Below are 14,387 nucleotides of genomic sequence, written 5' to 3'. Positions count from 1 at the left end.
TAAGAAGCTTTCTTTGAGTAGATTCATATTATTGGATGGCACAATAATAATAATAAAAAAAATTAAAAAAAACACATACAATTGTATTTGTACTTTTGTGTCTGAGTTTGTCAGAAAACGAAGATTTTTTATCTTAGTATCTTAGTTCACCAGGCAGGGGAGCAGGACACACACAAAGGGGATGTATCAGTTCTTCTTTTATTATGCTCTCACAAAACAAACAGAACTATAAACAAATGAGAGGCTTCTTTTCCTTCTCTTCTTACTGTTTTTTTTAGCAGAACACACCCAGACGGGTTTTGCTACTCTCTCTTAACACAGGACTGTGTTCTTTTGTTTTATATCCACTGGCACTTTCGTTAGTTTACTAGCTGTTAACATCTTACTTACTATCATATCTTTTTAAAAACAGTAACCTGTTTATAAACTAATAAAAAATAATAGCTAAAACTGTTCATCATGCATCAGACCACTACATTAGTGATTATCAATCCCATTTTTATTCTTTAAACAGACTTTTAAAGTTTTTGCAGTAGTAATGTTTTGCAAATAACACAAGACTTTATTTTTATTATTATTATTATTATTATTATTATTATTATTATTATTATTATTATTATTATTATTATTATTATTATTATTTTGTATTGGTTTATAAATTGGTGAAGAACAAGGAAGTTGGTAAACAAACAGTAGTTTTATTGGTCAGTCACTAATTAGATGTCAAAGTTAAGCATCAAAATACTTTAGCCTGAAACAAACATTGATATATGACACTAGTGTAATGTAATAATTTCTAATGACATTTTCTAGGAATTCCACCTTTAATTTAAAAAGTGTTTCAGACTGATTACGTAGACGTTTTTTAAATGCAAAAGGAAATTGTATAAATGCAGTGACATTGCAAAGTACTTTTAGATGTTTGTTATTGGATTTCTTATGCTGCTTTTAGTATTTCAAAAGTGTTCTAGAAGTTAAGAAAACTAATGTCTAGGGCAGTGCATTCACGAGACTTTAAAAGTAGTTTAACTAGGTCTGATTCAAAGCTTTAAATAAACCCTGCAGGCCAGCCTGTACGCAGTTCAGAACAGCGTGGTCCTCTGACGCTGTATGTTCTAGATATGGCTGCACAGCAGGCTTGCAGAGTGAAAAAAAACAGATGGCTGACGGCACTCGTTTCAGAGGACGCGAGTGCTCGTCTCTCCCGAGTTAGTTCAGGGCTTGCAGCGGTGAGCTGGGTTTGAATAATAACTGGACTTTGCAAAATTGGGAGAATATTGGAAAATTAATAAAAAATAATTGATAAAAAAAAAAAAAGTTTTGGCTGCTTCCTTCATCTGTGTACATAACACTGACGAGAAGGCACTGAACACATTGTTTGCAGTAGGGAATGAGGACACATGGTTTCTTGGTCATCTATTGCACTTGGTAAAAGATTCTTGGATGTTAAGGGTTGACCTTATTGTACATTCAAAAAACTAAAACCTGTTTAGCCGGTGGTATTTGTAGCTAGGTATAACCCTGTTGTGAAAACATACATCACCTTTAACATAAGCACATAAGCCATGCTCACATCATCTCAAAGAACTCATTCCTACAAGCACGTCCACGCTGGATTTATATATATATATAAAAAAAAGAGCAAGACGTTTTATGATGGCATCTTTTGGCCTTCAGATTTTGGGCATTATCCTAGCTGTGATTGGATGGGTTGGAACATTTGTAATCTGTGCTCTGCCCATGTGGAAGGTGACGGCTTTCATCGGCAGCAACCTTATTTCATCTGAGGTCTTCTGGGAGGGTCCCTGGATGACCTGTGTGGTGCAGAGCACTGGAGGAATGGTGTGCGACACTTACGACAGTGTGCTGGATCTCCCTCCAGATCTCCAGGCAGGCGAAATCATGGTTGTGGTTTCTATTTTCGTTGCCACCATAGGTCTCGCGATGTCCTTTGTTGGAGGAAAGTGCACTAACTGCCTGAAGGACGAGTCTGTCAAAGCCAAAATCTGCATTGTCTCAGGCATCATCTTAATCATTGCTGGAGTCCTGACCTTGGTCCCTGTCTGCTGGTCTTCTGTCACCATCATCCAGGAGTTCTACAACCCTTTGATTCACGATGCCCAAAGAAGGGAGCTGGGCGCTTCATTGTACATTGGATGGGGTTCTGCTGTTCTTCTGATTATCGGAGGAGGTTTGCTCTGCAGCAGCTGCCCCCCTCGGGATAACCAGCCCTACTCTGCTAAATATTCTGCTGCCAGATCTACAGCTGCAAGCAAGGCATATGTATACAACTTACCTTAAGCTGAAGAAGGAAGGTTCTTTTATTTTTAGTTGTAGTTTCTTTTATTCCTGATGGTTATCTTTTTCAGTCTACCTCTCACTTTGCATGTCTATAACTGTATTTTACTTGGATAAGATAAAGGGGTTGGGGTCGGTAACCTAGGCTCTTCCATTACTTTCTATTATAGGGCTTTGTTTCAGCAAGCGCCTAATTATTCATTTGACCCCAATCAATCCACTACAGGGAGGTTGAACAAAAATACTGCATACAGTCTGTGTGATTGTCTTGTTCTAAAACAACGTTCTGAAAATGCTGGGCATTTCGTTGTGTAGCTCCACAGAAGCTGGAATACAATTGATAAAGAAATATTGTATTTTAAAATGTTATATACAGTACATAGAAATTCAAGAAAAGAAGAAATCAAGTGAATATATACACCAAAAAACATACAGCTATGGCCAAAGGGTTTGCATTACCCTGTAGAATTAACTGTTTTTGCTTCATAAAGTCCAATGAAACTTGCTGAATAATGTTATGTTAACATATTGAATTACATACTGCTTTGTAGTTCTCTGTACACTTACCAAAAACTTGACAAAAACTGAAAAAAATCTAACATGAAATACTGTACTACGATTAGACTTTTGCAATATAATTTTGTAGTTTCTTTGATTGCATGATATTCAATAAAATATCTAGATTATGTTCATTATAGTTATTTAAATTATGTCTGAAACCTAAAATTCTAGGTGATGCTAAACTTTTGGCCAGAGCTGTACCATAGTATTCTGACATCAAAACTAACAAGTGTCAATTCAAACTGGAATGACATTTTAATTGTTTGATTAATGTTGAGTTATAACTGATTCTGACTGGCTAACACAAATACAAATCCTTTAACAACTGAACAAAGAAGACAAAGTGTTACTGGCTAAAAGAACTGGGTCTCGTTGCAGTGCCTAACTAACAACAAGATTGATATAATTTAGTATCATATCAAGGTGGTACTGTACTAGGGAACGAGCATTGATAATTATTGCTATCACTGTGGTTAAATAATATATGGAATATAAGTAAATGAAGCATTTTTTCCAGTAATGTGTTTAAAACATAGTTCTGAAACAACCCTTAATGGAAAGTTTTGAATGTTACAGAAATGGTGAATTTTCAAATAAAAAAACAACAGAACAAACAAAAACATTTTTTTATTTTCTTTCAGCTTTTGGTTTATATATATATATATACATATATACATTGGTTTTATATATATATATATATATATATATATATATATATATATATATATATATATATATATATATATATATATATATATATATATATATATATATATAAGTATATATATATTATATAATACAAAGGTAGACCTCCATCAGAATTCAGTAAATTTTATGGAGGAAATTTTCCTCGAACAGATGCCAATTCAAGGGACTGTTTAACAACCAACAATGAGAGTCAAAGTTTGGTCAAATTGCAAATAAAAGCGTTTTTGTCAACGGAGGGACTGGGGAGTAAGCAAGTTATTGTTTTGTAAACATTTCCTGCTGGGACCTCACTTCGCTCCTTGCTAATTTGTTTGACTTCCAGCCAAACGCTAAAATGAGGCAGTATTGAGTTTTTAGAAAGTTCTATTATTTTCTTTTTATTACTTTCACAAAATCTTCATAATTCCACAGGCTTTCTGTTCAGACGTTTCTTTATAAATTTCTTCTTCTTTTTGAAATAAATTAACGTTCCTTTAAAGATCACCAAAATAATTTCAAGAAAAAACCCTCCCCTCCTACCAACACTGGTATTCAGTTGGGTTAAATTAAATTAAACTTAAGAGAACCGCTAATGAAAGATCTAAAAAAAAAAAAATCAAAAGAATACTGTTTTTTTTTCTTTTTTTTTTTTTTTGCAGTCTTTAAAGCTTCCTGGGTTCGTTCTCTCGTCCTTTTTTTTTTTTTTTATACCAGCGTTCCTTCTCAACAACGCCCGTGGAAACAGTGTGATCTCACCCTGGGTTTAGTGGTAGGTATCGGTGTATCTAACAAAGCCTTTGGAAATCAACAGTTTTGCTGTACCATTTCCCATTATAAATCCTAAACACTTTGCCTTATCTTTTCCAAAAACGCACTTTGCCATGTTCGAGGTGAGCCCCGCGGGTTTCTACCTTCTCCTGCCTTTTTGTTTGTGCCTAATTGTGTGCTTTCACCTGCTTTGCTACTTTGTACTCTGCAAATGACAAAAAAAAACGCTAAAATACAATGCTTCGTTATGGTAAAATGTGCCACTAACACATGGATTTACTGACTGATTTGTATATCAGGTACATTTAACTGCTAGTGGGTAAATATCTGCAAATAAGAAAAAGCAGGGAAATATTTTACAGCTTTAGAAAGAATTACATTTATTTACCGCGGGTGCTCAAAATAAGTGTTTATTTTAAGTGTAAAAAACTGTGAGAAACAACTTGGAATAGAAGTTTGGAACTTTTAGAAAGGTTTCTACAAGAGCCTGACTTATTTTTTGGAAACTAGTAAAGTGGAAGCATACATTATTTTTTAATTACATTTCAGTGACTAATTAATAACACAATGTTGGCCTGAATCTTACCTGAAGGGGTCTGGACTGGACTGGACAGTTTGCAATACAGCACAGGTGGTGTTGAAGAGAATGGATTCTTTAATGTATACATCTGACACTCCAAGAGTGATTCATGACATTAAGCATCTGAATTGCATATGGGAGATGCTTCTTGGTTCTGGTATTTTGCAATGAGTACTTGTATGAATGACCTTACTTAGCATATTGGTTAAGTTTCGAGGTGGGCATCAATATGGATATTTTGATATGATCTCGGTATCGTTTGCTATCGGTAATAATTTCCATGTCACAGGATTTAAAAAAAATCAAGTAGGCTTGCAGAGACATACTCTTTATTGCTAATACTGCTAAAATTAGAAACACAGTATAATCAATTTAATTTTACAACAAGCCCTATACATACCAATCATTGTTATTTAAAACATTCAATAGCTAAGATTCAGTGTCCTGAGGGCATCAGATGATCCAGGGCAGTGGTTCCCAAACCAGTCCAATGGACCCACTATGTCTGCTTTAATTGTTTTCAGCTCTTAACAGCTGCATATTTCAAGTGAGCTGTATTATTTTATAAGTAACTTGAACTCTGCAACTGTTTAAGAGCTGAAATCAATTAAAAAGGTCTAATTAAGCAAATGATCAGTTCAATTAAAGGTAATTGAGAGCTCAGCTGGAATGAAAACCAGGAGACACATTATGTCCCCAGGATTGGGATTGGGAACCACTGATCTAGGGCATTTGCCAAGCACTCCCACCTTTCACTTCCAGAGCTCGGCAACTCCACGAAATCATCCCACCCTGACCCTAACCCAACCCCAACCCTAACCTTAAGCAATCCCAGCCCTAACACCTAACCTTAACCGAATACCTAACCCTAAACCTAACCATTAACAATCACCTAATGCCCTCAGGACACTTTCTAGGGGCTATTCCTTTGTGCTGCTGTGCGCATAAATGATCAGTAATTAAAAAACAGGCTGTCCTTTTTAAAGGGATACACACCTAAAAACAAACTTAACACAAACATAATAAACAGCAAAATCAGCTTAAATATATATATATATATATATATATATATATATATATATATATATATATATATATATATATATATATATATAATTTTCTTCTTCCATTCAGAATGTGTGCACAAGGTACCAAACGCTATTAGCATGCTGCCCGAAGCACTGTTGGGATTATGTTGAGATGTGCTCATGTGCTCATGTGGTTCATTATATTTTTTCCATGTGATTATTTACACATTATAATACATTTTCAGTAATGTATTTTTAAAAGGTGAACTCTCAGTACAATAATTGAGATGTCCTTTTAAAACAATCAAAACACAACTCAAAAATAATGAAACATTCAGTATGAATGGGCGAAACCTGCTTTTTCTACAGTTTTCACTGAATTTCTGGGCTAGCCCGGGCGAGTCTAATGCTACAAAACTGGTGCTGAGTGAATCTGGTTCGTCCATGCCATTAATTTGGGTGAGTCTAGTTTCACCCCATGCTTCAACATCGATGCTGGGCGGATATGGTGATTTTTTGGCTGCTTCCTTCATCAGTGTACATAACACTGACAAGAAGGCATTGAAGAAATTGTTTACTTTAATTAGTCTTCTATATTTTTTTAACTAAGTGTTTGAAGTAAATAATTAGGATACATGGTTTATTTGTGTTCTACTACACGTGGGAAAAGATTCTGGGATGTTAAGGGTTGATCGCATTGAAAAAACAGAAACCTGTTTGACTGGTGGTATTTGTAGCAGGTACTTTCTTGTGAGAGCATATATCATCATAACTCATAGCTCACATCACCTCAGAGAACTCACTCCTACAAGCACGTCCACATCGGATTTATGAAAATTAAAAAGAGCAAGACGTTTTATGATGGCATCTGTTGGCCTTCAGGTTCTGGGCATTGCCCTAGCTGTGATTGGATGTATTGGAACTATTATCATCTGTGCTCTGCCCATGTGGAAGGTGACGGCTTTTATTGGCAGCAACATTGTGACATCTCAGATCTTCTGGGAGGGTCTCTGGATGACCTGTGTGGTGCAGAGCACCGGGCAGATGCAGTGTGATCCCTACGACTCCTTGCTGGCTCTCCCCCGAGATCTCCAGGCAGGCCAGATCATGGTTGTGATTGCTATTTTGGTGGCCATCGTAGGTCTCACAATGTCCATTGCTGCAGGAAAGTGCACTAACTGCTTGGAGGGCGAGTCTTTGAAAGCCAGGCTCTGCATTATCTCAGGCATCATCTTGATCATTGCTGGAATCCTGACCTTGGTCCCTGTCTGCTGGTCTGCCAACACAATCATCAGGGACTTCTACAACCCTTTGCTTAATGATGCCCAAAGAAGGGAGCTTGGCGCTTCATTGTACATTGGATGGGGTGCTGCTGGTCTTCTGATCCTTGGAGGAGGTCTGCTCTGCTGCTCCTGTCCGCCCAGGGATGGCAGGTCCTACTCCGCAAAATATTCTGCACCAAGACCTGCATCTGTAGAGAAGACATTTGTATAAAACTCTCTAAGATACTTGATTTTTTTTTATATCTACATGCCAGGGAAACATGCAAGGCTGAATTCTCAAAAGAAAGAAAGAAAAAAAAATCATTTGTATTTCTAAACTGAACAATAAACCATTTTAGACTAATCACCAGCACCTTATTTCTTGGTTGGTAACTTAATTGGGTGCTTTTATACCATACCATCTTAAATATACCATCTTAAATATACCATCTTAAATATACCATCTTAAATTCTATTATAAGACCCTGTGAAAATCGCGTTTTCAGGGGCTTAAGAAAAAAGAATAATTTCATAATCATTTGTATTTCATACAAAAAAAATTAAAAAATCACGTTAACGAAACTACAGCTCTGCTATGTGCCTGCTTGTAATATTCGCCATACACAGTGCTGACCCTGTAAACAACAACATGGCTGTCTCTAAAAAGGCTGAAAATGTGCCTGCAGCAAGAGTTTACACAACTTTGGAGGTAAGCTCTTCTGTATGCCCTGCAACGTTACTTTAGATCACTCTAGAAACTCGTCAACAGCAAATATTCACCGAAAAAGCTAGGCGGAAAAACAGAGTAGTACTGAGACTGCTTTATTTGCAAAGAAACAAAACACGGTGACTTCCATGTTCCAAAAGTCCACTTATTCAATTTTGACCTGACAGAGGCGTTTGTTTGCGCAAACATTCCTTTGGAAAAATTGGACAACCAAGTTACGGAAATTCTTCAGACAAGAGTGTAGCAAATGGTGGAGCGATTCTTTCATCAGCCCACCTGAGACGTGAACACCTAAAGTTGCCGAATATCGCAAGGATTGGTAAACCAGTCTGGTTGCTTGTCAGTGGTGACACTGACGAGTCGACTGATGCCCAAGATCAGTATGGGTTACACATTGTATTTATTTTGCAAGACATAAACATGCACCTGAAGTACTAGAACTGAAAGCTTTCCTTGCATATAGGCTTTACCTATACAGGCTGTTAATTACAACACCGTTTCACAAGCTATTGTAAAGTGCTTTAATAACTTTGATGTTGATTTTAATGTCAGTGCATTTATCTGTATATTTGCTGTTTAAAAAAAAAAATCTGTACAAGTAATTTATAAGATGTCTGTGCACATTCCGCGAAATACCATACTTTACCCTTGACACTGCTGCGAATCTTAAATTTCCGCGATTGTCACAGGGCGTTCATTAGAAACAAAATGTCTGTTTTCTTCTTGTAAAACTTTGCAGTAAAAATATTTGTATTTTATTTTAAGTGTGTATTTTTGAAATATTTTTTTTTAGCCCAAATTATGTTGTTGTGCAGTTAAAACACATGCTGAACTTTAAAATAAAAAAAAATGAAGAAACAACATCTGTTTTTCTTTCTGCATTTGTTTTGCATAGCAAATGTGTGTAAATGTTGTTTAACTACCTTACTAAATGTCTCTACTTTCTTCTGAACCTAACTAAGATAATTTAATTTAGTCTAAGAATTAAATATATATATATATATATATATATATATATATATATATATATATATATATATATATGTGTGTGTGTGTGTGTGTGTGTGTGTGTGTGTGTAATTTTACACTGCAGCATAAGTGGGTGCCAAATCTTTTAAAGAAAACAGGCTTTTAACTGGATTTTTTTTTTATTTGAATGACTTACCTGAGTAAATATCTTGAAAATAAAAAAGACCATGGGAAGCACTTCTAAAGTAACAGACATTTGCACAGATAATCAACTTGTTGTCTTTCTTCAGGGGCGTGCAGATTTTGTAGATATCATTAAATCAGGAACTGATTGAGACCTGGCAGAAAGTTCAGTTGAGAAATACAGGTAACAGGTGGAACAAAGCAGAGAAGGGGTCAGGACCTTATATATATATAAGAACTACTTTCTGGATGGATGTTTAATGGGACCAATTAAACAGCTTAAAACAGAGTAGAAACAAACATCACCCCTCAGTCCTGCATCTCCAAAAAGAAACCCCTGTGATAACATTTCTACAACAAACATTCAGCGCTTATCTGAAATTGTTTGCTTTTGTATCTCTGAAAGGGGCTTCAAGCATTTACTAAAGCCGACCTCTTTTGTCAGAGTTCATGCATGTTTTAATTAGACAAGACTGATTGCATTTATCACATTGGTGTAATCCTCTGTCTTATCGTGAACGTATTAGAGTTGAGTCACTCAAGGCTCTATTCATAAAATAAATAAATAAATAAATGATGGGGTGTTTGAAGGAATGTCTTGTGTAGGATTTTTTTTTAAAGACCATTCTGATGAATTAAACCAAGTTTTCAGTTAATGAAACCTTTTCTCAGCTGAGTCTTCGAATCGGCCCCAGAACACCCTTGAAAGGGCACAGCGTGTTGTGCAATCTATACAAAGAGTACTTGCTGACAGGCTGAACTGTAGAAAGAATAAGAAACCAGACACCAACCCGTTATACTTGAGTGTGAATGACACAGGATTGTGGGGCACTGTTATTCACATTTATTTAGAGAAACGTGTGATGTATATGAACCTGGTTGTAACTATTATAGCTTTCAGTTGAATGCGGCGACTTTATGTTTTGGCAAATAAATAGCATTTTTCAAGGACTGACCAGGGTTACCCCTATCCCCTTATTTTGCTCAACATGGAAGAAAACCAGTTGGGCTGGTATATTTATCAAGCAGCGGGTCATGGGTATGGAAAGAGAAAACCCCACCCTTCAGGAAGGCATATATCTACCAGCTTGCATGTCCTCAAAGAACACTTTTGAGGTAACTTCTTAAGGGGAAATACACTTTTACAATTCTTTGTACTAGATTTATGAAAGTAAAACCAAGAAGCATTTTGATGGCATCTGTTGGGATTCAGATTCTGGGCATTGCCCTAGCCGTAATCGGATGGATTGGAACTATTATCATCTGTGCTCTGCCCATGTGGAAGGTGACGGCTTTTATTGGCAGCAACATTGTGACATCTCAGGTCATCTGGGAGGGTCTCTGGATGAACTGTGTGGTGCAGAGCACCGGGCAGATGCAATGCAAGGTCTACGACTCCATGCTGGCTCTCCCTCAGGATCTCCAGGCAGCTCGAGCCTTGGTTGTGATTGCTCTTTTGGTGTCCCTTTTTGCTCTCCTGCTATCCATCGTTGGAGGAAAGTGCACCAACTGCATGGAGGACGAATCTACCAAAGCCAAGATCTGCATTGTCTCAGGCATCATCTTCATCATTGCGGGAGTCCTCACCATGATCCCTGTCTGCTGGTCTGCCAACACCATCATCCGGGACTTCTACAACCCTTTGCTCACTGATGCCCAAAGAAGGGAGCTTGGCGCTTCTTTGTACATTGGATGGGGTGCTGCTGGTCTTCTGATCCTTGGAGGAGGTCTGCTCTGCTGCTCCTGTCCGCCCAGGGATGGCAGGTCCTACTCCGCAAAATATTCTGCACCAAGACCTGCAGCTGTAGAGAAGGCATTTGTATAAAACTCTGAAGATAGTTGATTTTGTATATCTAGATGCCAGAGAAACACGCAAGGCTGAATTCTCAAAGCTGTTTACTCCAAATCGTCAGTTTCTCTGAAAGAAAAAAACAAACATCATTTGTATATCTGACCTGAATAATAAACCATTTTAGACTAATCACAAGCACCTAAAATAAATATCAGTTGTTTATTTCTGGGTTGGTAACTTAATTGGGTATGTTTTTACTATATGAAAAAAAAGCATGCTAAAGAATTTAGCCCATGATGTACATGCACCTGGTTACAGCCATTCTTACTTTTAATGTAACAAGGTCCTATTATTGCTCAAAGACTGACTGAGGTCACTGACACACCTTATTTTGCTAAGCAGGTGGGCTGAAAACTTTTCACGTTATAGTGGGATTCAAGTTTCTGGTAATTCCTGACGGTGATCTATCTACCTCCCACTTTTTCATGCCTATTGTTTTTGTTTTTTGTTTTTTTCTGTGTAGTATTGTGCTTGGAAATATCTCTTTTCATGACAGAAAACTAAGCTAAGCAGCTAAACAAAAGAACAGATTTTTTTTTATATTTGTAAAAGAAATTCAGTGAGCATTTCCAACAGGTATATCCAATCAAATGTACTAAACAACTGTGTTTCATCTAAGAAAACTAAAAAACGCCACTCAATTGTAATAAAATAAGCTATAATTTAAACAGTAGTTGTTGTGTGAATGTTCAAAGTAACTTAGGAGTTGCAGTAACCATCCAATATATTGTTTAAACTGTAAATTCTAACATGTTTGGTTTTTTTTTCTGAATGCGTACATATTAAATATGAATACTCCTATTTTTGAATGACATCTGTTTAAAAAAAAAAAACTGATTAATATTGTCTATTAATCCTTGTAACCATATTTCATTGTGTGTGTGTGTGTGTGTGTGTGTGTGTGTGTGTGTGTGTGTGTGTGTGTGTGTGTGTTTGTGACTGTTTTAAAATGTTGCAAAATTAAAAATAGTAACAGTTTTTACAAAGAAAAAAGAAAAAATCTGTTCTTTAGCCCCTAATGTAGTACCAGTATAATAGCCTGGAAAACACAAAAAGTAAATTAATTTGGTCATTAGATTTTTCCTTCTGGTGGTGGTATTTTAGAACCTTAAAACAAGATTTTAAAGATGAGCCCAGTTATTCTAAAGCAAATTATATCATGTTTGTTTTGTGTTATCAGTTGACCAGATTATATCACAACTAGTACAAAACCACACATTTTCTGCAACTTACTCTAATAGACAGCGACCATAAAACTAGGAAGGCAAGATTAAAACGAGAATTTCTAACTGTTCAGGAATAAAAATGTTTAAAAAATAGGAGACAGTGGGATTTTTTAAAAAAAATTTAAAAAAATTTTTAACGGCAGCCCTTACAAAATGGAAACGCGTTTAATTGCAGAATCAGGGGCGTGTGCTGAATATGACCAACAGAAACTTCTTCAAGTTAGATCTGGCCTGCGGGCATGTCTGTCGACATGTTTGCACTGTTATGTGAAAGCGATCAACATGAATCTCATGCAGCAGTATTTATACACTAGAGTAGTATCCTTATGTACTTTACAGTGTCGCGTTTCAGTTATGTTTTCTAACAATTGAACAAGATGTCTTTCAAATTGCATGTGATTGATGTTTAATTCTGAATAAAGAAATAAAAAAGAGGTTATATTGTTCATTATCCAGGGTTTACAGTTTTAAACAAGTTACTGCATCTGAATTAATAAACTGCTTTGTGATCAAAATAAACATAAATATTATGTTAAATGTCCTTTAACCATACCTGTCAACACTGCAAAATATGGGGCTTTTGTAAACCGAAATCTTAACGCCTAAAGTGAAGTGAATACCTACATGAGAAAAAAAAAAACTTTAGCTATTCCACGTTACTTCTTTCTGATTGCTTTTAAAAAGGAAACATATCAAACAGATTAAAAAAAAACATGAAATTCTTCACAATCAAATTAGCGCTATAGTTGCAGGTGGCAGCAGCCAATACTTTGTTAACAGGTCCAGTTGTTGTTGTTATTTTTGTAACACAGCACACCTAAAGGCTGAGTTTGGTACTGCACATTGACTCGTCATCAAAGGAGGAGCTATGACATCTACTTTATAACAAGGAAAAAACAAGAAATGAACACACTGTTGCTGTTTATAAACACATTATTAATCAATCTGAATTTCTAAAGCAATGCTGATGCTGAAATTGCAATAGAAACACTTATATTTCACTGTGTGTGACTTTTAGACTTTCCTGCAGAATTCTTTGTAATGTGTGAGTCTGGGAACAGATGTACTACAGATTCGCTGAACTAGTCACAACATGTAAAGCTCTCTGCATATGCAACATTCTTGATTTCCGTGACTCCTTTGGCAAGGAAAGTTGTTTTTGACTCGCTGGTTTTCTGAGCTCCACTTGCTTTGTTGGTGTTTTTGTGATCTCTCGTGCTTACCACAGACATTGTCATTCTTACACACCTGTCCCACCGTTACAATCAGTCCTGCATGGTTTACAGAAAGTATGTCTTTTTCCAAAATTGCTTAGGATTATGTGAGAATATGTTGTGATCCAACATAAACACTGTAATGAGAACAGCACACTGATGATTTACCAGACTTGTTATACAGCTAGCGGACAGAACTGTGCTGCAAACCCATGAAAACTAAAGAGGACATCCCAGTACTGCACATATTCCGGCTTATTTACTGTGTGGAGATGATTAAATTGAGTTCTAGTGACATCTAGTGGGATTCCAAGGAATAGCAATGGTGCAAACTCCACACTGAAGTAAAAAGAAATCTTTGAATAAACAGGGGCTTATACTGTTTGTTGCTGCCTGCTGTTAAAAGAAACTATAGAAATCAAGTTATGTTAACATGATTATTTACAATGTATACCAGAGAGGGGGGTAGTTTTGAAGAAAGTAAACTGCAATACATTTGTCTTGCATATTCAGCATGTATTAATCATCTCAAAATGAAATGCACACAGTCAGTCAGGAAGAAACAGTTGATACCTCTTACTTGAACAACATTAGAAACTGAGATGATACAGGCTTTCAAGACCACCTATCAACAGGTAAAAGTGGATTTGGCAACACTTCACCATAGCCATCACCTGTTGTTTGCAGAAACAGAAGCATTTACACTGCCATCTAGTGGTATATAGGAAACAGCGAGGACTGTTAGAAGGTTGAGAAGTGGCTGGGTTCACCAATGTATTTTTAACCAATTTTCATTTTTGTGTTACCGGTAAGTGTGCGTTACTACAGTTATTAATGCATGTACAGTAATAGCCTATCAGGTGAAGCAGTAACATCTTAAACCAGGGGTGGGGAACCCTGGTCCTGGAGGGCCGGAGCCACTCCTGCTTTTTGTTCCAACTGTGCCATAAATTACTTAATTGGATCAATTATTGACCAATTGTTGGTCTAATTAAGCATTTGAGGAAGTTGGAACAAAAACCAGGAGGGACA

The 14,387-nt window shown here is 36.4% G+C and overlaps 3 protein-coding genes across 3 annotated transcripts; all 3 read left to right on the top strand.

The window, feature by feature from the left end:
- The first annotated feature begins 652 nt into the window (after positions 1-652).
- LOC121305042 (claudin-4-like) lies at positions 653-3,473 on the top strand. Its single transcript, XM_041236553.1, has one exon. The coding sequence runs from the start codon at positions 1,654-1,656 to the stop codon at positions 2,299-2,301; it is 648 nt and encodes a 215-aa protein (XP_041092487.1). The 5' UTR covers positions 653-1,653; the 3' UTR covers positions 2,302-3,473.
- Positions 3,474-6,079: 2,606 nt separating this feature from the next.
- LOC121305097 (claudin-like protein ZF-A89) lies at positions 6,080-7,560 on the top strand. The gene has a single exon (XM_041236636.1). It carries the CDS (start codon positions 6,781-6,783, stop codon positions 7,414-7,416), a length of 636 nt encoding a protein of 211 aa, XP_041092570.1. The 5' UTR covers positions 6,080-6,780; the 3' UTR covers positions 7,417-7,560.
- Positions 7,561-10,168: 2,608 nt separating this feature from the next.
- LOC121305096 (claudin-4-like) lies at positions 10,169-11,699 on the top strand. The gene has a single exon (XM_041236635.1). It carries the CDS (start codon positions 10,229-10,231, stop codon positions 10,886-10,888), a length of 660 nt encoding a protein of 219 aa, XP_041092569.1. The 5' UTR covers positions 10,169-10,228; the 3' UTR covers positions 10,889-11,699.
- The last annotated feature ends 2,688 nt before the right edge of the window (positions 11,700-14,387 follow it).

The sequence above is a fragment of the Polyodon spathula genome, chromosome 41, assembly GCF_017654505.1.
Source record: "Polyodon spathula isolate WHYD16114869_AA chromosome 41, ASM1765450v1, whole genome shotgun sequence".
Classification (NCBI taxonomy): domain Eukaryota; kingdom Metazoa; phylum Chordata; class Actinopteri; order Acipenseriformes; family Polyodontidae; genus Polyodon; species Polyodon spathula.
The sequence above is the reverse complement of the archived record's forward strand: the minus strand, read 5'-3'. Positions and strand labels throughout refer to the sequence as shown.

Coding starts and splice junctions, on each gene's coding strand:
- LOC121305042 (XM_041236553.1), top strand. CDS start 1,654: ATGATGGCATCTTTTGGCCTTCAGATTTTGGGCATTATCCTAGCTGTG.
- LOC121305097 (XM_041236636.1), top strand. CDS start 6,781: ATGATGGCATCTGTTGGCCTTCAGGTTCTGGGCATTGCCCTAGCTGTG.
- LOC121305096 (XM_041236635.1), top strand. CDS start 10,229: ATGAAAGTAAAACCAAGAAGCATTTTGATGGCATCTGTTGGGATTCAG.